The 27230-nt window shown below is 32.1% G+C and overlaps 1 protein-coding gene across 1 annotated transcript in view; it reads right to left on the bottom strand.

Annotated features, from left to right (window-relative positions):
* Nucleotides 1-2302: 2302 nt before the first annotated feature.
* mora (cysteine and histidine rich domain containing protein) overlaps nucleotides 2303-27230 on the bottom strand; it is an 85099-nt gene continuing 60171 nt past the window's right edge. Inside the window, exons 6-10 of the mRNA XM_085825260.1 lie at nucleotides 25490-25545; nucleotides 19561-19631; nucleotides 8099-8201; nucleotides 7676-7864; nucleotides 2303-2570 (exon numbers count right to left, since the gene is read on the bottom strand). Of these exons, the coding sequence (XP_085681386.1) occupies nucleotides 2424-2570; nucleotides 7676-7864; nucleotides 8099-8201; nucleotides 19561-19631; nucleotides 25490-25545 (566 nt within the window). The 3' untranslated portion in view covers nucleotides 2303-2423. The remainder of the gene's footprint in view (nucleotides 2571-7675; nucleotides 7865-8098; nucleotides 8202-19560; nucleotides 19632-25489; nucleotides 25546-27230) is intronic.

Here is a 27230-nt window from a genome sequence, read left to right as displayed (position 1 = left end):
AACTTCATGAATTTATAAAAACTAGAATTCTTTTTATAAGCTTTCCAATAAAAATGAGGATATGCTCTCCATTAGCCTTTACAGTTTATCTGGGAAATCTTGCTAGTAATGAATAATTCATACAAAACAAATGATAGATTTTAATCTTGTTAAATTGCATATTTTATCATATTCTACAATTAATCTCTCATCTAATACTTTTTATCTCATTAAAATAGGGATGCACAACCTTTTCAGCAGAAGGACCACTCGCAAAAATAACGTGGTTACCAAGGGCCAATAGCGTAGGCACAAAATTTTGGGAGAATGGGTATCAGTGCAATTAAGTTGCTTAATTTGTAATTCAGACATGTACCATATCAAATTTAAACTGATTTGAGACTATTACATATGTATGCAAGGTTTTTCACTTTCCCCTTGCATGTGCTACTGGGACAACACACTCAATTCAGCTTGAAAAAAAAAAAAATATGTTTGTGCATTATTTAAAGTATAAATATTTTAATAAAAATGTGTACAAGTTAGCCATACATAAATATATTAGTGTGATGGTTTAGACTGAATTTTATCAATTTTATATATATATATATTTGGCTGAAAGCTAGTTGTTGATATTCTTAAGACAGATTTCAAGTGTTGATCTGTCGGTTTATTTCTTATTTTTGACTAACAACTTGAATTCATAAAAGAAAATGTTTGTTCACATATATAAGTACTACCAAACATGGAGCCCATCTGCTCGCATTATTTTTTAAATGCAAAAATTTAGCAAGTTTTATAAATTCAAGAATGTCATAATCACAAAATCTGGATTTGCCAGATTCAGAAGTTTGTAAATCAGTAAGATTCATTTGAACATCTTCTGGAGCTTCTTCGACTATAACAGAAAATGGATCCCCAAACAGTTTAAATTTAGCCTTGTGCAACTCAAAATCTGTAAATTGCTTTTCAAATGAAGTAAGCAGTATCTTTATTTGATCTGAATAACCAGTTGTTTATCAAGAAAATTTTCCTTGAGTTTCTTCAGGTAAGGTGACAACCAAGCTGGTTTGAGAACAGCTGGTGTTTTAGTTTGAAAGCAGATATTGCACTGGCTAGTTTTGACTTAAAAAACGTTTTGACTTATGACATGGTTTTTTTCACATTAATTTTTTGTTTATGTCATTCAGATGGGCTGTCACATCAACTAAAAATGCTAAGTCACACTTGAAAGATGGTTTTTTTAACATCTTAGTTTGCTTACCTTTTTCTTCAAGAAATGATATTATTTCATCAATCAAACCAGCAAACCTTTTCAAAGCCTCTACATGGCTCAACCACAATACTTCAGAGTAATGCAGATCATTATGTGGTGTATCTGTGTGTTCTAGGATTTCCTTAAATTGCCTGTAGTTGAAACTATGTGAGAGAATAAAATTGATTGTATCGCTCATGTATTACCTTCATTAGGCAGTCAAATCCTAGTTCTTTTGCACACAGCTGTTCTTGGTGCATGATAGAATGGTACCCACGCAAATCTTTGCCTCGATCATATAAATGGTTTCTCAGTAGACTCACCATGCCATTCTGAATTCCAATCATGGCTGCAGCTCCATCAGCAGTGATGCTAACAAGTTTGTTAGTATCAAAATTATATACAGAACACAAATTTAAAATAGAGGATAAAATATCAGCTCCAATTGTTCACCCTTTCATTGAACGCATTCCAACAAGTTGTTCAGTTACTTCAAAATTTTTAGAAATTCCTCTATCAAACAAAAGCAGATGAGCTGTTGAAGAAATGTCTGTTGACTCATCTGCTGCTAGAGAAAAGTATTTAAATTTGGTGGCAGCAATCTGTAATTTTTAAACAACATCATCAGAAGAAATTTTCAATTTTGTTTTGAATTGTCATTCTGCTAAGACTCACATTTTAAAATTTCTTCGTAGCTTCAGGACATACTTTCTTGAACACCAACAATATACATCTGTATATTAAAAGCATCTAAGCTAGATACTATTCTTATATCAAATGGTGACTTTTGTATAAAAGTTTTATTAGGAATTATATTTAATACCAATTGACAATAAAAAAAAATTATTTATTCACTGAGAATTCACAGTTCCCATTATTAGGATATGTAACTATGAATTTTTCATTAATAAAAAATTGTTTTGAATTTTACATGATTTTTCTGATGATTAGAACTCTCATCTTACATCTGAATTTATATATCTGGGTTTAAAGACAGATTTTAGGGAAACAAACTACTCTTTCATTTTAATAGTTAATCTGTAATACTGATAACTGCTTTAAGGAATATTATTTTAATAACCCATAAAATAAGTTATTTTTATTCTAAGTAACAATACTAAAACTTTACAGTACACAAGTGCAAATGAAACAAAATGAATGAAAAGTTATGCACAATTCAGAATATTTGTCATTTGTCTTGTATAGTCATGGTATCAATGTCCATTATCTTGTCTCGCAGTGTTAAGTCTTTCCAACCTACTGGCTCTGCTTTCTTTAATTTAATTTCTACTTTACTACCAAGGTAAGTCACAGAACAGTTTTCAAGATTAATAACCTAAAATAAAACATTAATTTCTCATTAAAATTTTCAGTAACAATAATAATAAATACATCAGTATAAGAGATGCTAAAAATTCACATAGAAAAATAAAATGTATTTAGATGGGTTATTCTTTAATACAGTCAAAAGTCTTTCATCCGGACTCGTCGGGACTTCGGTGATTCCGGATTATCGATTTTTCCGGATTATAGATCATCAGTTTAAATCTGGTAAGATGGCATGCAGAAATTATAAAATTAAAAATATGAAACCGTAATTTATAAAATAATGAGCAATTATGATCTAAAGGGTATCAAAATTTACCAAAAAAGAAGCCTAATATTTATTTGTTTACTTTATTAAACATTTCTTTCAACGCACGGATGCGTAAAGCATACCTGACGCATAGCCGAAATTAGAAAATTGCAACCAGAAAACTATTTGATTTGTATTCGTGGTATTTATAATGATGAGGAATTTGATTTAAATCATATCAAAGACGGAGTACATCGAAATGAAATACTACATTTAGTAAGGAATTATAAGCCGAATAAAATAAAAACATCTGCTCTGAAGATAACGATAGTGTTGACAAATCAACTTCCAGTTCATTGCGCGCCGGGACGTAAATGCAAAAATAATACAATTAAAAATATGAAACTGTAATTTATGAAATAAAAAGCAATCATGATCTAAAAGGTATCAAAATTAAAAGCTTAATATTTATTTGTTTACTTTAGTAAACATTTCTATCAATGTAAGTTGCTTAAGCTGCTTCGTTTTTTGTGCTACTTTCTCTTTAATTCTATAAACAGACATAATTTCTTGTTCAGTTACAAAGTTCCACTGTTCAAGTCCTGTAATTGCTGTGTCGAGAATACCGACTAACTTGGCAATCGAAATCTTTTCATTTTCAATAACGTTCTCTGTAACTTTCTTCACTATCGGAAGCCGCGTATGGTTAAACGCTTTACTGGCTTTACGCGCATGTGTAGCGGACGCGCGCATCAAACGTGCATGCGTAAATGCATTACGTGCATGTGTAAGTTTGTGGCTTTGAGGTCTGGATTATAGATTATTCGGAATAATGGACGTCCGGATTAAAGACTTTGTACTGTAGTAACATTTTCCAGTAAACCTAAGAGAGTTCCAGACAGAAGTGCATGTTTGCAGTGCTGTCTAGAGTGACAGAACATGGAAAATGGGAGTCTGAAATTTTATTTGGTTCAAACAGCATTAATTTTTTTTTTTTTTTTTTTTAATCTGATGTGTACACCAGAAGCCTTCCTTGTATCAAATATTAAATTAGATGCATTTCATTTACACTTATTTCCTTGAATTCTATTAGAGATATACATTCTCATTCAATTAATTCAATTCTCACTTCACAACAAGGCAAAAATACATAAAACCTCAAAATATTGTTATAAAAATTGAAAAATCTAAAACACCAAATACAGTTAAAACAATTAAAAATCAATTTTTACAATTGAAATTGGAGTTTCTACACAAAGACAAGCAATGCGGCCAATGGGTAAGAAGGCAGATTTCTCAGTGCACAAAACTCAAAGTTTACTTTTGGTCCCGCTTGGAAAAACAACACTGAAGGTACAGAAACTGACTAAATATTCTGCTAAGTTTCATATGTAAACAAATATGGCTGCTATAGTAAAAAAATGAAGCTTAGCTGCACTTAATCAACTTTTAAACTGATGATAATTCCACAATTATTGCATGCAGGTTTACTAAGGGCATAAAAATTTTAATCGGAAGATTAGAACAACATAATTAAATCATTTTTAAAGCAAAAAAAGGCACAACTTACCAGCAAGAATTTAAAAAACTGAGCTCACAGAACCGAGTAACAGAGTGGGTGGGTATATGTATATACTTTTAAGTATGGCCGATTGCAACCGAAAAGGGAGGTGCATAACTCCTCGTTATATCAGTCCTATATACAAAATTTCAATGTTCTGAGGCCGCTGGTTTTTTAGTTATGCAAGATACATATACACATATATACAGACATACTATGTACAGACGTCATGAAAAAATCTCTTCTGAATCTATTTTAAATCCTTTTTACAACTTGTTTTGGGAAAAAGAATCTTTTATTCTGTCTTTATGTACAGATATGATGCCAAAACATTGTTAAATTACATCCAATAGCAGTCAAAATATATATTTTTGTTTAAATGTGATACCCGAAAATTTTCACGATTACAATACTTCCTTTACTTCGTACAAGGAAATAAAAATGGCCACTAAGTAATAATTACATTATTACATAATAGCAGTCAAAATATATATTTTTGTTTAAATGTGATACCCGAAAATTTTCACGATTACAATACTTCCTTTACTTCGTACAAGTAAGTAAAAATGGCCACTAAGTAATAATTAAGCTCAAAATTTCAAGTTACTATAATTTTCTTCAAATTATTTGGCATGAAGAAAGTTTAAAAGTCAGAAAAAGTATAGTCTGAAACGTTCAGTCTAAATATTATCGCTTTCTACTATGCATGATGCATATGAAAAGGAGAAATTGAGATGTCCCAATTCAAATGTGTTTAAGAGATTATAAGAAGTTACAGATTTAACATTAGTGTATTACTTATGTTGAGTGCTTCAACTTACAATGTTTTGGGTATGCTAGTATAAAATTAGAGGTTTTATTGCAGAACCTGCTGAGGTACGTGGGAAATCTTCTGTGATTTGTAAAAGCTTGTTGTAGATAGAAGTCTGTTTTAGGCCTCTTGTTGGAGATCACAGGAAAGATGGAGTAGGCTTGTCGCCCAGTGTTCGAGTCATCCCAACGAGCTTGCCAGATGGACATGAAGGTGCAGAAGATCTTGTGTTTGGCAACGACTATGGAAAGTGGGATCTCTAAGTTGATGGAAGGATGAGTTAACGAACATGACATCAACTAACAGCAGGAGTGACGTGAACTTACGGGAGATGTTAGCACAGCATTCTAATACACTGCTGGCCATTAAAATTACTACACAAGGAAGGAGTAATCTGATGAACATCAAAATCACATGAAAGGAAGAAGATGTTGGGATACGTTATGATCCCAATGATTAGTATTTCAATGCATTTAAGATGACACAGGAAAGAGAAATGACATCTGAAACACTGTATAAAAGAAAAATTGTGTAGTGGATTTCTCATTCGGAAGGCGCTTTGTATGGTTGGAGTTTGCTTAGAATATCGTGTTAGGACTCAAATAATAATAATAAATGTTTACCAGCAAGTGTTGTAATTTGATAGAGGCAGGATCATTGCATATCGAGTGTGTGGATTATTGTTCCGTGATATTGCTCGCCACACTGGTTGACATCTGACCACTGTCATACGAATACAGAATCAATGGGTTGCTGAGGGTCATATTGAATGGCAAGCAGGATCTCAGTGCCCTCCCATGAGTAACGCTCGAGAGGATAGCCATATTGTGAGGTCAGCTTTTCAAATTGTACAACCACATCACAGACCATTAGTCAGGAAATGGGCATTTTTGCGGCATGCCCAGTGTCCGCTTGTATGGTGCATCAACATTTGCAGCAGCGTGGACTATCAGCATGACAACCATTACTTCAGCTTCCCTTGACAATGCAGCATAGAGAAAGACCCCTACTTTGGTACGTCGAACAAAAAAGTTGGATACAGGAGTGGCACGATGTGGTCTTTTCAGACGAGTCACGCTTCTGCCTGCAGTATTCTGATGGCCATATAAATGCCTGGAGGTTCCGAGGATACAGCACGTCACCTGCTTGCATTCAATTTAGGAGCCCTTCACCTATTGCAATGGTTTCAGCAGCCACTGGGTACATGACATGCACAAGTCTAGTTTGGATTGATGGTAATTTGAATGCAGATTAGTGCATTTCTGACATCTTACATCCAGTGGTTGTGCCCTGTCTTCAACATCTGCCAAATGCCATCTTTCAGCAAGATAATGTAAGACCACATGTTGCACGTCATGTTCTGATGTTCCTTGATACACAGGGTATTCAACAGCTGCCCTGGCCTGCAAGGTCTCCAGATCTGTCACCCACTAAAAACATCTGGTCACGGATTTCTGAGAGATTGGTCCGCCATCTCTCTCCAGCTAATACAGACTTGAAGTATGACATAGACTTGAAACAGCATAAGTTGCCTGTTTCTGTCATCCAAGCCCAGTTCGACTCCATGCCTAACCAAGTAAGGGCTGTTTTAGCTGACATGGGTGACAGCTGTTTCTACTAATTTCACACCCTTGTAAACCCCTGAACTGCTTACAAATTTGATCATTTTGTCTTCGTGCCATACTGATTACATACAATAAATATTTTTTTTTTGTATTTACTTCCCTTCATGGTGTTGCAATTTTAATGGCCAGCAGTGTATAAATGGCCTGAGTGTGGATTCCATGGGAGGTTCTTCAAAATCTCATGTTGGCAGTGACCTTCTTCGCTTTGAAGGTAAATAGAGCCAAATTGTATCAAGGTCAGAATAAAACTGTACATAAGATTATTGCTACCAGGTTCTGATCACTTTCAAAAGGTATATTATACACTAGACGTTTAACATAAAAGAAAGAATCTAGGCATATTACTACCTCCCAGGTAATTTACTAATGGTGATATCCTGAAAGAATATATGAGCACTCTCACTACCTTACAGTGCCATCTACTGCATCTAAATAGTATTTTCTATGTTATACTGTATAGGATTCTGATTTGCCTTTGTGCAGTCATAGAAGTTTGTATATGCTTAACTGAATTACCCTGCATATGTAGACCTTAAGACTTCTATTTTGCACAAGAATAAAATTACCCCTAAAAATCATTGCAGTTTTTTTCATAACATATAAAAATAAAATTGAAGTTCACCATAATGACCCTTTGTATCTCTCAGAAAAAGGACATTAGAACAAGGGGTCAATATAATGAAAGATTTAATATAATTCTCATCAGATGAAGATTTTTGTACTGGTCAGTGTAACAAGAAGGTAGGTATAATGAGTAGTTGTTGCAACAAGCACTGCCATATTCAAATAAGCAACCAACCACAAAATAGTATTACTAAAATTCTGAGGCTGAAAGCTAAAAATCATTTAATATAAAAATATTACTTACACCATACAAAATGAGCTCTTCATCAAATACAGTTTTTTCTTCTCCAAATGTTATATATATATGCAGTTTCACTGGATTTGCATCAACAAATGATAAATCAGGTAAAGGACATTTTGAATAAACTGAAATAACAACAGAATTGCCTGTTTGATGCCAGTCATAGCGACATTTAGCTCTTTGTTCCATGTTCTGCAACAGAAAATATATATTATAAAGTAAATGCAGTTGATAAAGATGCTAATAATAATATAATTTCTTTAATGATCATCTAACACTCTAAAACTATGCAGAACTAATTATTAGCTATGCTTATTTCATAAAATATATTTATATAACAAATATATTTTTATGTAGGAATAACATTTTGTTTTTTAAGTATAATACATCTAAAAAAGTTATATAGTCCAAGAAACAAGAACATACTTTATCTTTAAGCCATTTATGTTTTCCAGTTGTACATCCTATCTGCTCTAAGAAACTGTCAAAATCTGTCGTACGCTTGACGCAGCAGGACCAGTACTTCATACTAAAATTAGTTTAAAACTTATTAAAAATCAATTTAACAATTTTACAATAACATGCCATTGTTAGAAGCAATACAGATAGGTTTAAAATTGCTTTAATTAAAAAGAAAAGAAAACCATGTTGTGATAATTGAATTTATTCAGCACAGAATAATTTCTCATAAAAATCATTTATATTTGAAATACATTTGCAGTCGTTTAACTGTAACAGAACTCCTGAACTCTTATTTATTTCTAAGTGTTTGTTTAATTGTCCATTATTTCATATACCTAAAATTGTTAATTTAGAAAACTGTATGTAACTGTAATTGTATCTGTATCTCAGGCAGTAAAGCATTTCTGATCGTGTTTGCATGCAGACAAATGTTACGTTGCAGAACATATTCACTTTACTGAACAAATGATTAGCGCTCCAGTAAAAACAGAATTGGCAGTTCTTTAACCCTTCGACGCGCGGTGGTCGCACCCAAAACCACCAGTTTAATTTTTTTCTCCTCTTCTTTCCAAAATTTTTGAATGAAAATAAATTGATTACTGGTCTATTACCTCTAAACAACACAAAATGACTGCAGAATCATACGTGTTTTAGGTCTTAGTACTTTCAAATCGGATGCCTTTCAAAATTCATTTTCAATGAGACAAAATAACTTCCTTTTAAGAATATAAACAACTTTAAATTTCAAAAGTTTTTCATCACACATCATGATTTCTATCATAAACAATAAAAAATAGCAATAATTAAACTGCACATATATAAAAAAAAACCCCTCTGTATGTATGGAATTTGCTTTGCGGTTTCAGGGCACGACCACTACGCCACTAGAACATTGTGTCACAATGCTCTAGAGGCTCGGTAGTTGTGCCTTGAAACCACTGCTCTTCACAATGGCATTTGCTTGCTTCTCAAATAGGAATGTTTATTTTTACCCGGATATAGATAAAGGGTTTTGAAATCACAGGGTAATTTTATTACTAGACAATACATGTACCTGCCCAGTAAAAAGGTCTTTCTTTTCCAGAGACTTTTCTTTGACCTCAACACACTTGCTCCCCAAGCTAGTATTGTGATTTTATAAATTATTTCCTGTGGTTTAAATTTAATGTAAATATACTTTGTTATAATTAAAAATAGAAATCGCGTAAAGTTTTATTTAAGTTAAAAATATTTTCTGAATATTTGGGGACGAAATACGAATAAAATAAGTATGAATGGGAAACGAATGATTTGTACCAAAGCCAAAAAGACCAAGCCCCCACCCCATTACATAAAAAACCACAAATTTGATGTGCCAGATGAAAGAAACTAAATAAGGGTGGACATATACCAGTGAAATTCACCAGGCAGTGTACATTTTGCAGCACAAGGAAGAAACCTCATAGAAGAAGATACATGTGCGAAACATGCAATGTGGGTCTATGCATGTACCAAAAAGACAAAACATGCTTTGAACAGTGTCACAAAAAAAATTGTTCTTTGAAATTAAAAAAAAAAGAATCCTTTTTTTATCCTTATTTTACTAAGTTTTTTAATCCTTTTAGCCAAATGTTCTTATTATATAAGTACTTATATACAGCAAAACTTTTAGGGAATCTCAAAAGTAGAATTTGAATAAATCCAGTCCAAAGAGTGAGTGGCTTGGTTGAGTTGATTCCAGTGATCCCACTCCTTGTTAATTTTTTTCTGTTTTTCCCCTATCTTTCCACACTGCTCTTGATCCACGCCTGTTCCGAGTGCATTAATCATTAAAAAGAACTGATTCATTTCAGTGAGCGAATGGTTTCAATTTAATCCTTTAACCTTTTAACTGTCAAGTTATTTTGATGATTTGGGTGCATAAATTGTCAATTTTTTTTTTATTTAAAAAATGAAATGTTTGCCTCACAGTCAAAAAATCAAAAAAATGCAGCGCACTTTGAACTTTAACCTCTATCTTTTGAAACTTTCAATAAAATGCTGCCACCTGTTGAACTGAAGCCAAAATAAACTTCTCATGATATATATTCGGGTGTAACAATACGATGCACTCAAAAAAAAAAAAAAAAAAAAAAAAATTTAAGCTTGAGTAATATTTGGGCGTGACATTTTGGAATACCAGTGCTGTACCCGAGAATATTTTGGGCATGCCAGTTAAAAGGTTAAAGGAGCAGTTTTGCCCATCTCTAACGTACACATCATATTACTTGTTTTTGGTTAGATATAAAAGTTGTTAATGTTGAGAGTAGCAGCTCTCTTCCAACATAACAACATGTGTTGTGACCTACTACACTATAGTGGTATACCCAATATATTACAGTGGTGACTTGAGAAGCATCATCCATTATATGCATCCAGAGAATACATTATCAATTTATTAATTATAAACATAAAATCCACAACAGTGATAATGAGATAAAAGCTCGATATTTTCAAATATTTTGTGACTTCGATAGCTGCTCACCACATATGTGTATGGTTCCATGTGTGTGACAGTTTTAAATGCATGCGTGCAAGAAATTTGCATGAATTATACAACATTTAAATTTTGATACATTACCACTCATTAGCTGCAATTTCTTTGTCACAGGTTCTCTGGTTTCGCTCATTGAATATGCACGTTTAGGGCAGCATTATGTATCATTTTTAATAATTATATTGCATTTTGATTTGTGTATCATATTATATATATTTCTCTTGCATATATATTTCATCAAGCCACTCACCAATCCTAGCAAAAGCAGCCATGAAAACCAGATCATACATGTAGGTGTTAAAGCACCACATTTCTGGAAAATTAGAAGTGCAATTTTCCTTAGCTAAAATTATTTTGGAAAGCACTAAATTTATTCATGTTGTGCCAGCCGATATCCTAAAGGCATTTATTAAAAAAAAAAAAAAAAAAAGTTTAAAAGATTTTGTGGTAAAATCTTGATTGTGAAGAATCAAGAATATGTACTTGGAAGGCACAGAACAATGCAAACAGGCACAGAACTTGCAGCAAGGCACAGAACTTGGCTACTCACATCCATCTAATTTACTTCGTGTATGTGTAATTCTATGAGCCATACTATAGGAAAAGCATCCCTTAAATTTCCATATTACTGCAGCATCTTATGGACATCAAGTGATGGACTGTCACAGTCGGCTGTTGTGGCAGACAAAGACAAAATTCATGACCTGCCCATGTCTGCTCAAACCAAATCACTATGCTATCTCAAACCATCTTGAAATTCATCGCTGGAAGGAAACATTGTGCAACTCACTCAGGAGGTAAGAAAATTGGCAATGACGGGGTTGCCACTACAGCATAGGAATGAAATTTCCTGACTTTTTCAGGTGTGTTTTAAGAAAATTCCAGTCCATCCGTATAATGCATGTCGGCTGTGCTAAGAGGTAAATTAACTATGGTATTACTTGAAAACACAAAAATTTACCAATTACATCTGACTTATAATCTTCAAAGCATTACTATGTTAACTATAATAGGAATTGTTTTCGCCACTGAAGATTGAGATTAGAATCTGCCCAATCTGGATTAAAAAATGTCTTTTTCTGCAGAAATTTTGCAGCTAAATGAAAGAAAGAAATATATTTAATAATACTTTTAATTAATGCAGATATTTATTCAGCAGCATTCATAAGCAAAAAATATGTGCATTACATTTCATGATGGCATGTCATCATACTGCTAGAATTAATTTCAGGAGTATGCCAGAGAAAATCCTGAAATTTGAAAGTATTATTTACTACTAATAAAAAAATTTAGAGGGAAGAAGCAACATTAAATGATACGAATAACATAAAAATAAAGATAATTACTTAAAAATTGAAATAGAATAATCAACGACATTTAAGAGAATATTTAATGGTTAGCCTAGATGACTGATTACTATTTTGTTTTATAATTTTATTGCAAAATGACAAATAAGGCATTTATTAAAAAGAAAAGGTTTAAAAGATTTTGTGGTAAAATCTTAGTATACGGTAAAGCCATGGCACTATTTTCAAAATTGTCGCCAACACCAAAATGAAACGTTTACTGCTCATCATAATGCCGCCAAATCTCATGTGTATCGCATATGGAGGTTAGAATAGAATACATGGAGGTTATTCTAACCAAAAAACGTCTATGTAAAGAAAGACAGTATTCAATATGTAAAGGTTCGATAGACGTAATGCTATTACGCCGCTAGAAAGCGGAGGAAAAATTTGCCAAAGGATTTGCCGACGGAACCTGATGGCCAGAATTTCCCTCTTCGCGATGTGTACAGGAAATTGAAGAACACATAACGTTTCTTCTTTGATATTTAGTAATAATTTAAACATGGATTTTCATAGTTTTTTTCCTCAAAAATAACTATTCCATTAATTAATTTACTTGCATGAAAAAATATTTTTTTTTGTTTTAAAGTTTTAAGAAATTTTAAACGATATTCATTTTATGAACTCTTTATAACGTGACCTTCGAACTTTGACACCGGCTTCGAGCTTTGGCGACAGATATTTTGCCCATGCGCAGCTGTTTTCCTCTATGTTGGAATGGAGCCACTCCTGTTGCAGAGAAGTTGTTCCTTCTTAACAATACATATTCTTTGATTCTAATTTCCACGGCACCGCATACTAACCGATTTTGTTTTATACGAGAATAGCCAGGTGTATTTAATATACTTGTTTTTAATGCGTATCAATATAAAGAATATCACATTAACCCATTAGCCCCTGGTGTTGCGTTGACGCAACGGTCAAAATAAATGCGTATATAAATATAAATACCTAAGATATTTTATACCAGCAGATGATTTTGTGTAGGGAATATTATGAAGATTATTTCTGTAAAAAAATATTTGCCTTCAACAATCATTTTGTTTATAATAATTAATCTCATACTTTAAGCAAAATTTTCGACCGGGTATTTTTGCTGAAAATATTTAACGAAAGAATCGCCATCTTTATGAGTGATCTATTTTTAGTCAAGGTCACCGTTTATCAGAACATTACATCAGTCAGATATTTATATTTGTGTCGGGAAGCAAGGCAAAACAGGTGTTGCGCTGATGTAACGTCAGCAGGAAACGGGTAGTCAATCTCCTTTTTCACTCATTCCTTTCGATGTTCTAGTTCATGTTCTGGTTGTTTAAAAATGCCTAGAACGAGATATCTTACATTATAGGAAGCCCTTCAAAGATTTTTTGATGAAAAAACAAATGATGATAATGTTAATAATGACCAGAATGAAACTGATATTGTTGTTGTTCCCCCACGAATTGCAGAAACTAGTGACAAAGAAGAAAGGGATGGCAATGTTTTAAATAATGATAATGATATTTTACCAAATGATACTGCTGGGGAAGTTGAAATTCAAGTAAGAAGTAAGTTTCAGCATTCTAAAAGCAGTCATAGTCATACTAAAAAGTTTAAAAAGCAGAAGATTGAAATCTTGAAGTGGATAAAAAAGAACTGTTAGTTACGTCTCAGGAAAAATATGAAGAAAGAGATAGAAGAGAAATTATAACAGGGTTCGTACACATTTCCTTACATGAAAATTAAGGACTTTTAAGGACCATCAAAGAAAAAATTAAGGACCTATAAGCAAACAAAAAAAAAAAAAAAAAAAAAAAAAAAAAAAAAAAAAAATGAATAGAATAAAGCAATTATCCATACAACCGACTTCATGCTTGTAATTTCACTTTAAGAAACTAACAGAAGTGTGTATTATGCACTATTATTAAATTCAATTTAATACTTACCATAAAACAATTTTTAAAATTAAACTAACTCCCTACAAGTTATGAAGTAGATAACATTAAATTAGGGACATAATTTCTTGAAAAACATGTATAAGTGTATTTTACACTAATAATAGTCACTATTTTAGAGATTTACATGATTATTATTTAACTTATTTGATATTTATTTAAACACAGTCAACTACTATTATAATCACAATGTAAGAATATTTTGCAGATTAAAATAACTGATTTGTAAACATACAACTTATTTCCTTGGTTTTTTGAAAGATACTAGAATAATAAACTGTACAATAAAAGATACAAAACATTTGTGCTTTTTTTAAATCTGAAATCTTTTCAGCCATTTTAACATCTAATTTATTTATGTCTATTTCCTTTTCTTTAACTATTCTTCTAAGTTCATTTGCTTTGATAAACAAATCAATGTTCCTGCTGGTCTCAGCTTCATCTGCTAAAGCATCTACTTCTTCATTAACATCTTTAATGTCCCTTTGAAGAAATTTGTTCTTCTGCTTCATATAATCAATTTCTTCCTCAATAATATTTCTTTCCCTCTTTGAATTTTCAGATTTAGTTAAAGATTTTTGTTCTTCTAAATACTGAACTTCTAAATAACGAACTCCACTTCTTGCAGAAGCTGCTGCTGATCTCATTTCTTTATTAATTTCGATATTAAGAACAGCTCCAGAAAATTTTATGTAATCAAATACTGTGCGTTGAAAAATGTACGATGAGTCACTTAGATTTTCAATTTCAATTGCTTTATTTACAGAGAAGCCCCTTTCCACAGAGGCCTGTTAATGTGACAAGATAAGATTACTTGATTTACAGAAAAGCCCCTTTCCACAGAGGCCTGTTCAGGTGACAAGATAAGATTACTTGTCACAGTGAATACTTGAATAGTGAAAATATACACTTTTTATTATATATATATATATATATTTTGAAAGATGTATATATATAAAGTCCGAGATCTGGACATGCAATATCTGGAATGATCTAAAATCCGGACCTCAAAGCCACCAACAACCAATTTTTTAGGGCTTTTTTGAAGGGAAGGGATATGCTTGTAAGGATCTTAAGTTTTACTAACGTTTATTTTATTTTAAATCTTTACTATCACTTCTTATTTTCTACTTCCGGCCAGAATTAAAAGCTTTAACTTATTTATGCAAATTTGTCTTGCGAACGCCAAGTACTTAAGTTGTGGCTTTTTGCCAAGCAAGAGAGAGAGGAAGGAGTTAGTAGAAGCAGGCCGCTTGCCTTAGCAGTTTTACTCGGTTGCTGGTTGCCTTCAAGGCCAGAGGTTTAATCCTCTTGATAATTTTAAACGTATCGTAGTGTTAACAGCTCTCTGTACTACATACGGCCTTTCTGTTAATATACGACCAATCTTCAAGTAGACCCTTGTTTATTAATCCAAAGTTAGTTTAGTTAGAATTTAGTTAATATTTTTATATTCTTACGTTCAGACCACAAGTGGTTGGTCTCTGTATTCTGAAGTCCGGAAATCATTGTAAAGAGAGAAAAAATAAAGGGTTTCGTATACCCTTCCTGTGTATCTTGTCTACTTCCCACATTTATTGAACATATCTTTAGTAAGCTCCCTGTTCCGAGTCAGGTCATTTAAATGTTCCCCAAGCAAGTAAGGAGGAACACTGAACCTGATATGCTTTACGCACGCGCGTTAGATTTTTTTCCTCATCATAAAAAAAAAAAAAAAAAAAAAACATGCCGGAAATCCCGATTCTTAATCTCAGTTTGGCGCTAAATAAAATATCTCATTATTGAAGAAATAATTATTTTAGTATAAATTTGTGTGATTAGTAACTTGACTCCATAGCTGCGTATCTGCTTGGCATAATCTTAAACCGAAACATTTGTTAATTTTACACCAACTAATATTTTATATCCTTGATGCCGAAATCGCGAATCATTATTTATTGTATTTTGCTTTCATCACCGCATGTATATCAACGGATGACAACTTGAGTGATGAATCATGCAGCGACGCCAAATAATAGAGTATTATCCGATTACAGATTTAAGTTTAATGCGCTAAAATGTTGACAAGGGGAGATTTAGCAGAAATTTCTTTCCTTATGCTAAAAATAGATTTTGTTAATGATACTCATAGGACAAACAATTATATTTAGTGCTATTTGAATTAAGAATAACTGATTTGTTATTCACATAAAGCCAGAACCAGTGCCAGAGCTCACATGGCCGCACCCTTTAAATCATAAATGCTTCATTATTTCATAAAGCACGATTTCATATTTTCAATTTTCTAATTTCTACGTGCCATCTTAGTAGATTTAAAATGATCTAATATCCGGAAAAATCTCAAATCTGGGATTGCCGAAGTCCCGACGAGTCCAGACCTCGGACTTTGTACTGTATATATATATATATATAATACGGAATGTATATTTTCAGTTAAACTTCTACCCAATAACATTAATAATTCATGAAAGTTAATTTTGCGTCTAGTTAATTCATGAAAATTAGTTTCAATTAGTTGTTTTCAGCTTTAAAAATATTAAAAAATTTTTAATTAGTTATTTTCAACTAATAATTGTATCGCCATTAGCAAAAATTATGCATTGCTATCAACAACATAGGTTTAAACCAAATACTTAATTGTCTGTTGAAGCTTCAAAACGTATTTCCGAACTTCACATTTTCTTGGCTAGCGTTACCGAATTCACCCTTGGCCACCTAAAATCGAAATGGAGCCAACAGATTTCCCGCGAAATCGAAAACAGACCCTCTGCAGAAATAAACTCATAATCCCGATATCCCATACATATAGTATGTGCAAAAGAGAATAAACTTCGTAGAAGGTGATAAAAAATTAATTTATGGCTTAATTGAAACAAGCACAGAAATTAAGCTAAGCAAAACCGTGTGAAAACAAATTGAAATGATAAAACGAAACTTAATTTTCATGTGAATTTTCAGCGCTGACTCTCCCATTTTAGAAATTTCAATTTGTTTCAGACAAAAACCACATTTAAGGATTGCCATCCATCAATATCCAGTCTTTGTAGTCAGCTTGATGAAGCCACAGTTTATTGAAAATGCACTTTCCAGACATCTCGTTCCTATTGGCGTCGGAAGGGTTGTGGCCTTCCAGGTTGGAATTGCTCTAATTTTGGCAAATATTTTCAGAATCCCCCCCTTTTTTTTCTCGAGCACCTTCATCATCACTTTCCCCTCTTAAACAACTTCCGGCTTCACGCTTTCATCACAATCTGCCTAAATTTATGGATAACACCTGTTTCGAAAGATTGGGTGAATAGCCAATCAGACACCGATACTTTCGTTCGGGTAGCTGTTTTTTTTTTCTTTTTAAATCATTTGCAATGCAAATCCGCCAACAGATTGATTAAGAGCCGTGTAATTTTAATTCCATATTCATGAGAAATCGTAATTCACACTTAGAATGGCAATCATTAGAAATGATAAGAAATGTCAAATGAGCAAAATTAAGGACCGTTTATTCATTTTGGCCAAAATTAAGGACTTTTAGGGACCAAAAATCATTTTTGAAAAAATTAAGGGCTTTTAAGACAAAATACAAGGTAAAACTAGTGCACAGATTTTCGATTTTCTTTTTGGTTTAGATATTTACTCTCTTCTCGTTGAACAGACAAATATATATGCTCAGAAGAAAAAAAAAAAAAAAAAAAAAAAAAAAAGAGCCCAGATTTTATTACATTTGAAGCCTATAAAAAGATTTATTGGAATATTTTGCTTACAGGATATTATTCTTTACTTCAAGAAAAAATGTATTGGTCTTTTGATAAGGACATTTCTGTTCCTGTTGTATGAGAATCGATATCACGTTCGCAGTACAGGAATATGAAGCAGAATTTGTATTTGACAATAGTCAAATTGACAATACTAATAAAGTATATGAGGTGAGACCAAATCTAAACTTACTAAATATCACCACTTTTTACTACTGGAAATATAAAGTCTCTTTTAGATTTCAGACGCGAGAATGCATTATTCCTTTTGCAAACTCCTATTGAGAGTGTAGAATTAGCCAGAAATATATCAGCAACAGGAAGACCTAATAAATTCAGCATTCAAAAACCATTGCATGGAGATGGTAGACATTTTATCATAAAGTCCGTTGATAACAAAAGACTTTGTTGTAGAGAGTACGATAGCCAGACTGTCTATAGATGCAAAGTATGTAATGTAGCTCTACATCATGATTGTAATCAAGGTTTTCATGCTTGAATCTTTCAATTGAAATAATTGGTATTTGTAAAAGAAATACAATGTATATTTTAATATTAAATTAATTACAAGTAAAGTGATTTGTAGATTTATAAAACGTTATACAGCTAAAAAGTAATCTTGCGCTCCACTCAAAAGAAGCATCACACGAGTACAATCCTACTCACTAAACATCCGTAGTCTTATTCTGCTGACATTGCGCGAACGCAACACTCCCGTTTTCCACAGGTAAGAGCAATTTTTTTATTTTCAATGTAAATTTATGTTATAAATGCTTAATTTAATATTTGTTATTATTTTCATGAGAAAAGAAACATTCCTTGTAGTTTTGGTGGTTAATGGGTTAAGAGAAATAAATTTAACAGGCAAAATACTAAAAATACTAAAATCATTACTATACACACAGAAATAAGTACATAAACATGAAAAAAATTACAAATAAGAAACAATAATAATAACAATAAAAAACTGAACAAGAATTACGTGTTGGTAATTAAATTTCAATTTAAAAATTCTACTGTGTGTGAAATAATTCAAAACTAGGATCGACACACAGTCTTACATTGCATATTTCACACTCAAAATACATTGTTTGCTTTCGCTTTTCCTTGGTTTTAGCGCACACAACACATCTCCTACTTTTATAACCTTTTCCGTCAACGTAAATTTTCAGAAACTGTCTTCCAGTTAGACAGAAAGGTGGAATATCCGGTGATTTTGGACAAATTTTGAAGTTTTTAAGTAAGGTCTCTTAGCCATGGCAAACAGAATGAAACTGAATATAACCTCAACACATGTCCCAAAACTTCTTCAAAAACCACTCAGAAATATTTCATCCTCAAACCCTGTGTGACATCAGGTTTATATTAGAAAACTTCCTGTTTTTCTAAATCGAAAACAGCGTCCACGATGACCAGAAAGTGATCAAGGAAAGACTCCCCCCCCCACTGTCGGGATATCCATTACTGACCACGTCAATCTATACATTTTATATAAAGTAAATACATTATATACCAAAATATAATGCCTTTTTGATACACTTGCTTTTAACAAATACACAGCTACTTACACCAAATTTCAGAAAAAAAAAAAAAAAAAAAAAAAGAGATTATTAGAAAAGAAAGAGATTATTAAAAGAAAGAGATTTTTATTATTTTTTAAAAGAAGTATTTATTATAATTTGCTACAGTATTGCACTGATTAAATTTATAATAATAAGTATTTTTAGTACAAATATAAATAATCTTTCATCAGAAGTGAAGTACTTAAACTGAATTTTGAAGGGATTACAGCAAGACTGTAATAATAAGTAAACAAATGAAGGAGACTTAAAAAAAAAAAAAAAAAAAAAAAAAAAAAAAAAATCGAATGGGAACTTACCCTTCATGAAACACAGGCATTCCTTCATGATGCAAACAAGTCTCAGCATCACTCTCCTCTCCCCTATACACCTTGACCATAGTAATATTAAAAAATTAACAAATGCATTTTATAAATGCCACTTAGTGTATCAATTAATAAAGGAGAATATCAAATACTGATGAAAAAATATAAAAATCCACTGATACATGCAAAGATAAATCACATTTTACATAGTGAAATTTTTTAACTGAATATCTAAGTGTCATTAACCCCTTAACTGCCACAAGCATATATATACGCCTTGCTCAGCTGATGCGTTAACTGCCCCAGGTGTATATATAAGCCCTTCCGAAATACTATCATTTGCTTTGCGCTGCTACCAGCAAAATTATTTGCAAAGCTATAGAATGCAAGACCACAACGACCTTGACAGAGTATGTGCAGGAGATACTATTTCAGAAAAGGTGGGGAATCGGGAAGGGGATGTTTCTGAAATGGTGGGTGAAAGTAAATGACTGCATGGTATTTGCTGGTGTTTCTGTTTGACTAAAATGTACTTTTTTTTTAATTCTGTGTTTTCCGTTTTTGTTTACTGCTTCTAGTACGTGCCACGAATAGAGAAAGATATAACAGATGTTCCTAACCCACTTATCTTTTTTTGAATTATTTTTTTATGAACTGCTCATTCTTCATATTGTTACTGAAACTAACTGTTTCGCAGACGAGTATATGAACTAATACCTTGAAAAAAAAAAAAAAAAAAAAAAAAATTAAGAACAAAATCGAGGCATTTAACCAGTTCAGAAGAAATATATGTTTTTTAAGGTATACTGATTTCACAAGGTATAACACTGCAACCTAATATTACACTTTACTGGTCTAAAAACAAATTGATCGAAACTCCATTTTGTGGAAATTTTTTATTATACAAACATCAATTTTACTATATTTACATCTTTTTATTATACTTTTACACATTAAATTTTCGATTTAATTTTTTCTTTTATTCTTTATTTTGTGAAAGTAAACACTTTTTGGAAAGTAAAACTTGCACTTATTTTCTCCCTAATACATCGCATAACCATGCACACCCGGGTGAAAAACTGTGGCACTGGGGAGTGAATCTTGTACATTTTCCGTGGCAGTTAAGGGGGTAATTCTAAGAAGGGAACCCTCTACCTTCTGATGTATAATGACTTTCTTACATAGCAAAATCAACTACTTTCTTACTAAAACAAGCTTAGATAAGATGTAATCACAACAAGAGCAACATAATAAGTAATACTTTTGCTAGTTTTGTTCTGCTAAAAATATCTGCTGTGATATCACAGATTTACAAATCCTGGTCAATTATAAGAAAATATTTTGTATATTTGCTATATATTTTTTTTTTATATTATGTTAACCACACAGGTCTAACATTATGATGGTCACTTTGAAATTTTTGAGACATACATAGGTTTTTAAACCTATGTGTATCTATAAAATTTTGGGAGTGTTCAAAGTAGCCTCCGTCAGCATCAATATATTTCTGTCGGTGAATTTTTCCAATGATTGAATGCCTTAATGATTTGCAACGATAAAAGCCATTCATTTCTTGGAATCGATGAAAAAAATGCATTTATAGCCTCATCAATCTTATCTTTGGACCAAATAAGTTCGTCTTTAGATTAAACCCTAGTGAAAAGTCACATCTGGCCAGATCGGGTGGATATTCTATCACTCTGATGTGTTCAAGAAACTCAACTGTCAATCTTGCTGAATGAGAAGATGCATTGTCATGGTCGAACATGAGTCCTCTAACATTCACTTCTTGAAGAATTTCTGGAAGACACTTTAGTGGTATACTAGTTAGCTGTGACTGTCTTCTGTCCTTCCAACTTGATGGCTTCGACCGGTACTTCTGAAGAAAATGGCATACATTACTTTTTTCATAACATGTTGTCTTTTCCCCATTGTGGGCATGGGATATCTTCAATGACCCATACTTCACTTTCTTGGCGTGTTAGAACGTCCAAACATGGTGTGTACATTTCATTATCAGTTAGGATTTTAGAAATAATGTGGTGGTCGCCATTTTTAAGTAATTTAAGGGTTTCTGTACTGATTCTGACATGCTTCTCTTTTGGGTGCTCAGTTAAATTATGGGGAACCCAATGGCAAACTAATTTTTCATATGCAATTCTTCATTAATAATTTTATGTATGGCAGTGGATCCAATGCTAAATCCCTTCTGTATCATTTGGTAGATGCAGCAATTATCATCGATTAACATTTTCTGTATAGTAGACACATTATCCAGGGTTACTGCCGACAAAGGCCTTCGTGTGCATGATTCATCTTGATGAGAAATATGACCTCTGTGAAATTCTGTAAACCATCTAAATACAGTAGCATAAGATGGACCTTCATTTCCAAATGCTATTTGTAGATGTTGAATTCATTCTTCTTGATTTAACCTCATTTTGAAATCACAGAAAATCATAGTGCGATAATGTTCTCGTATCAACACCCTTTTTTCCCTTCGGCCTAAAATGTATTCTACACTAAAATACTTGCAATTATTCTATGCTAAAATACTTGCCAATAAAAAAAAAATCATTTGCTAGGCTAAAATAGTTCATATTTTCAAATCTAACTGTTTAATTTTTTTCTGCCACTTGTCCTCTGCATGTATCTCGAACATTTCAGAGTGATCTACGTATTAAACAGATGCTTTCAACATAATTCTAGCCTGGATAACACTCTTTATAATATTCAGAGTTCACTGTAGTATTCTTTGATTACAAACACACTCAGCACAGTTCCAACAAGTTAAAAAAATACAAGCCTCATGTCTTGATGATAGACCTTTGATCGATGTGCCTCACCCTCTTCCTGAAAATAACATTTGAATTATTTGTATCCCATTTTTATTGGCATCATCATAAGCTTATCTTTTATACCTTACCTTTATGCTTACGTGCTTATGTATCAGTTTTGTTTAACATCTTTTTTATAATGACTTTTAAAGACTTTCATAATACCCTAGTCTAAATATTATATCATAGAAGGAACACTAATTTAATGTTCTTCTAACCATAAGAGTAAAGCTATTTTTCATTTCATTGTAGTATTTGAAAAGAAAATCTGTAAAAAATACTACTTGGCATCCATAAGTTTTTGTTGCTCTGTGTAAAAAATACTACTTATCATCCATAAGTCAGATATAAATTCGTGGTGCCTTACTAAGTTGTTTTTACTTCCTTGCACAAAGTAAAAAAAAAAGTATTGTAATCGCAAAAAGTTTCAGGCAGCATATTTCAACGAAAATATCCATTCTGAGCACTCTAGAATGCAATTTAACGATGTTTTTGCGTGATATCTGTACGTAAGGACAGAATAAAAGACTCTTTTCCTCCAAAAAAAGTTATAAAACTGCTTTAAAATTAATTCTGAAAAGAATTTTTCTTGGTGTCTGTACAAACGTATCTTGCATTACTCAAAAACAAGTAGACTCACAACATTGAAATTTTGTATATAGGACTACTATAACATGTTGATGTGCACCTCGTATTTTGGTTGCAATCGGCCATGCCAAACATATATAAATATATCCACTCTGTTACCTGGCTCAGTGATTTCAGTTTCTTTACTCTTATATGTTTGTAAATTGTACATTTTTTTGCTTTAAAAATGATTGAATTATGTTGTTCTTATCTTCCGGTTAAGGTTTTTATGCCTTTAGTAAATCTGTATGCAGTATTTTTAGAATTATCAACAATTTAAAAGTTGTTTAAGTGCCGCTAAGCCTAATAATTTTTTTTGATGGCGGCCATTGCTTGTTTACATTTGAAACAGCAGAGTAGTGAATTTGTTGCCAATCTAGAGAAACGTAGCTTCGCAACAACAAAGATAACACCTTCATTTATTATTGCGATTTAAATAATGCTTAATCCTTTCTGGAATTTTTTTGAGGAAATAAGTGTTTAAGATTTACTTAATTTTTAATAATTAGTAATTTTTAATACAGATATTTTGAGTTTTTATGTGTTTTTGCCTTGTGCCGAAGTGAGAACTGAATTAATTGAATGAGAAGTACTGAATCGTCTGTGAAAAACTGTTTCTTTTTTGTTTTGTTTGCTTAATTTCTTTTCTCTAGCTTTATTATAGTATTTGAATAGAACATGTGGCAATGATTAGATAATTCTTTAAATGATATAAATTTTGTGCATTCTGAGTTATAATATTCTACTGGCAAAAACTCTAGTTGTTAAAAGACCAAAAAAAAGTAAGTCATAATACGAACGAAATATAATACTGTTAAGTGAACCTAGCGCCAGAGTGTCGCTATGGTAAACAAATAGAGTTAATTTTAAAGAATGCGTTTATTCTATTGTGGTTTATGCCCTGTCGGCGAAGTAGATTTAATTAAATCCAATACGTTTAAACGAAATGCAAGAAAAAATGCGTATAATTTAATATTCCGTACAAGGAAGTCATGTGGTGTACGCATCAGATTTATTATTATTATTATTGTTAATAACCAGTAATAATACCAATAATAATGTTGTCCTGAATGGTCCTTACAGCTGACTGAGAAAATTCTAGGGTGTTCTGCATGAATCTAGAACCAAAAATTTAGGAGCTGTTCTTACTTGAATTTACATTCTAACATTGAGCCTGTTCTTATATCAGTAAGTTGTTCTCTTTCCTTCTCTGGCAAGCAGTCTGATTTATCGTAGTACTCGAATGGATTCTTACAATTGAAAAGAAGGCTCCGCTGTATAATTTTTAATACTGTCATCTAAATTCAATTCATTTTCCATTAAAAAACTATTTGATTTTTTTTTTTTTTTTTTTTTTTTTTTTTGCAAAGCAGTGCAATTTATTCTCTTAGACATATTATGACTGCACGTTATGCTATGCCTTTAGAAAGAATGATCTTGCTAATTTTAAAAGTAAGAAAATTCTGCACCTGTCATATCCAGTCCGGACAAAGAACTTTGCAAACAGTGTCTGACAGGCACAGAATTAATTGCAACTAACAATGCAGAGACCAGGAACAAGAACTAAAATGGAATAAATTTCGGCAAAATGATAAATAAGCCATGTTTCTAAATAAGTTGAACGGATGAATAAAAAGCAACTTCAACAGGTACCACTAACAATATTCTGGGAATGAAGACAACTTCTGATGAGCTGAGAAATCTTTTGCTGATTTGAGTTATATAAATGAAGAAAGAACAGCTTGATAAGCGGGGGTAAAATAAATTTTCGTTTGATTTGGATACATTATGTGATGTATGGGTGACGCCAACCAACAAGATGTATAGAGGGTGCTGGCTCTCAATCTGAAGGCGCAAAAAGTTTAGTTTCCAAGAGAGAGACCGACAGAGAGGTCATAGGGAAGCCTCTTGGGAGCCTATTAGGAAAACGAAATTAACTTGTATTACTTAGCATATATATGTATTTCAGTTATTAGATTGTAGTGTTCGTGTAATAAATGTTCAAAATACAAAAAGGTGGAGTTACTTCTCTATGAAGTGGAGGATGAAGAAAGGGGTGATATTACATTAGCTCCTAGAAATTTGAATGTAATAATTAATCAGTGAGTTTAACAAGTGACATATATTGTATGTGTTAATATAATCAAATAAAATCACAAGCATCATTTATATATTACTGGTACCTAATTTGCAGCTAAAACTTAAATGAAATGATAAAGATTATAAATGAAACAAGCGCAACTGGTTAGAGTAGAAATTGTTTTCAGTGCTTTCATAGAAATGATAATAATTTTTTTAAATTGTAAGTAATAATTAATTGAGTTACAGAGAAAAGTATTTCCTGGGGTACTAAGGAGGCAGAGTAACATTTCCCATATGTGAATCTTACAATCACAAAACAAAGATATAATTTTAAATTTCAAAAAATAAAACACATAACAGATTTATTTTTAGCTTACCGCTTTGCATCCTTTGTTTTGACATGGTGTATTAAGCTGGATAATAGAGTCATTTTCTGCAATGAAGAAAAATTGATTTGCAATTCATACTTGTTTTAAAAAATAACACTATTTCAATGTCAAACATTTGGCCCATTTCATTTAACTATGAAAATTCATACACTTTAAACAGTTTTAACTTCCCTGTATCTATTCACATCTATTTTTATGTTTATTTATTCAGTTCAACACACATTTTCTCACTGGATTTTTAATAGTGCATCTTTATGTTAAACTTTCTTCAAATGCATTTAATTTATTTAGATCAACACTTCTCAAACTTTTTTCTAGAAAGGACCACTTTTATAAATTAGAATGCTCAGCAGACCACCAAACTTTCATCCCCTTCGAAAGCAAATTTTTTTGGTGTATGTTACTTGCAACCAGTATACTTATATTTTTTAGAGTTTGTAAAATCTTTATCTTATTAACCTCTTGCCTTACAATTTGAGTTGCAAAAATGTATGCCATAAACACCAACAAGGTCAGTCATACGTCAAACCATTTCACAGTACAGCTGAGTGCTCAAAGTGGAAGCAACTCCAGCGTCAGTTATGTTCTCATGACACACACTTTTTGAAAAAATTATGTTGTATAACTTGTTTGCTTCTAATTTAAAATATGTTGTGTAACTTGTTAGCTTCTACTTTAAAGTGGTATTAATTTTTTACTTTGAACTTATTTGTTGTTCTCAAGATTTTATTTCAATTGGAAATTGTTAATGATTATTCCTTTAATAATTTTTGAGGAGAAAACTTAACTATATTTAATTTCTCCTTATGAAAATTTAATTCATACTTTTTCTTTAGTTTTTTAATTGCTGTTGGTTTAATTTTTGTTAAAAGGGATCAGTGATTTCAGTGTTTACTAATTTTAATTTGGTTCCTTATGTCTACACCTAATGATATTTTCACTTAATTATTTTATTTATTACCTTTTTTAAAAAAAATTCCCTCCCTTCTTTTAAAGCATGAAATCTTTTGTTTCTGACAAAGTCAGATATTTCAACAACTTGAACTATGATGAAATAATTTTATGTAGTTGTAAAGAATCAGGTCTTTGGAAAAGAAAATATGATACTAGAAAGTTATGTCTAAACTCCAGAACTATTTGAAACTTTATTTATTTTTGTGGTGCCTGGATGGCAGTTCGGGGGGCCCCCTCGTGAGTGGGATTGCAAGGCTTCAGAAAGAAATGCGGATTCCCCCTTGTGGCCATAAAAGTGGTTGCCAGGGAAGCTAGAAACACGCATGTGTTTATCTTCCCTACTGATGGTGAACCTTTTGAACACTGCGTGTCAAAATTCAGAAAAAACCCTAACTTAACTCTTGATGCCATGTCATATAGAATCATTCATCTGCCAAGACTGCACTCGAACATACCTATAATAAGCATCACACATGTTGAGAATGACGAGGCCTCTGCAAGAGACAAATACTTTTTTTATTATGAATTTTTTGTTGTTTTTTGACAGCTCTGGAAATGCACAATGCATGTCACCCAAAATGGGCTTGCATATCATAGGTTCGACATCAGTGATTTAAATCTTTGAAGCAAGGAGCCTAATAGTCACACTGAGTGTTCACCACTGTTTGATATTTTTTTAAGGACTTGGTGTTTTAAGGGAAAAAAGAAACGATTTCTGCCAAGGTTGGAACACCCCTATTGGATGCCCTTATAAAAACCCCACTGTTTTCTACCG

This window comes from Stegodyphus dumicola, chromosome 10 (assembly GCF_044657685.1).
Source record: "Stegodyphus dumicola isolate Sdum_Otavi_A_Nest chromosome 10, ASM4465768v1".
Classification (NCBI taxonomy): Eukaryota; Metazoa; Arthropoda; class Arachnida; order Araneae; family Eresidae; genus Stegodyphus; species Stegodyphus dumicola.
This window is presented reverse-complemented; position numbering and strand designations above follow the sequence as displayed.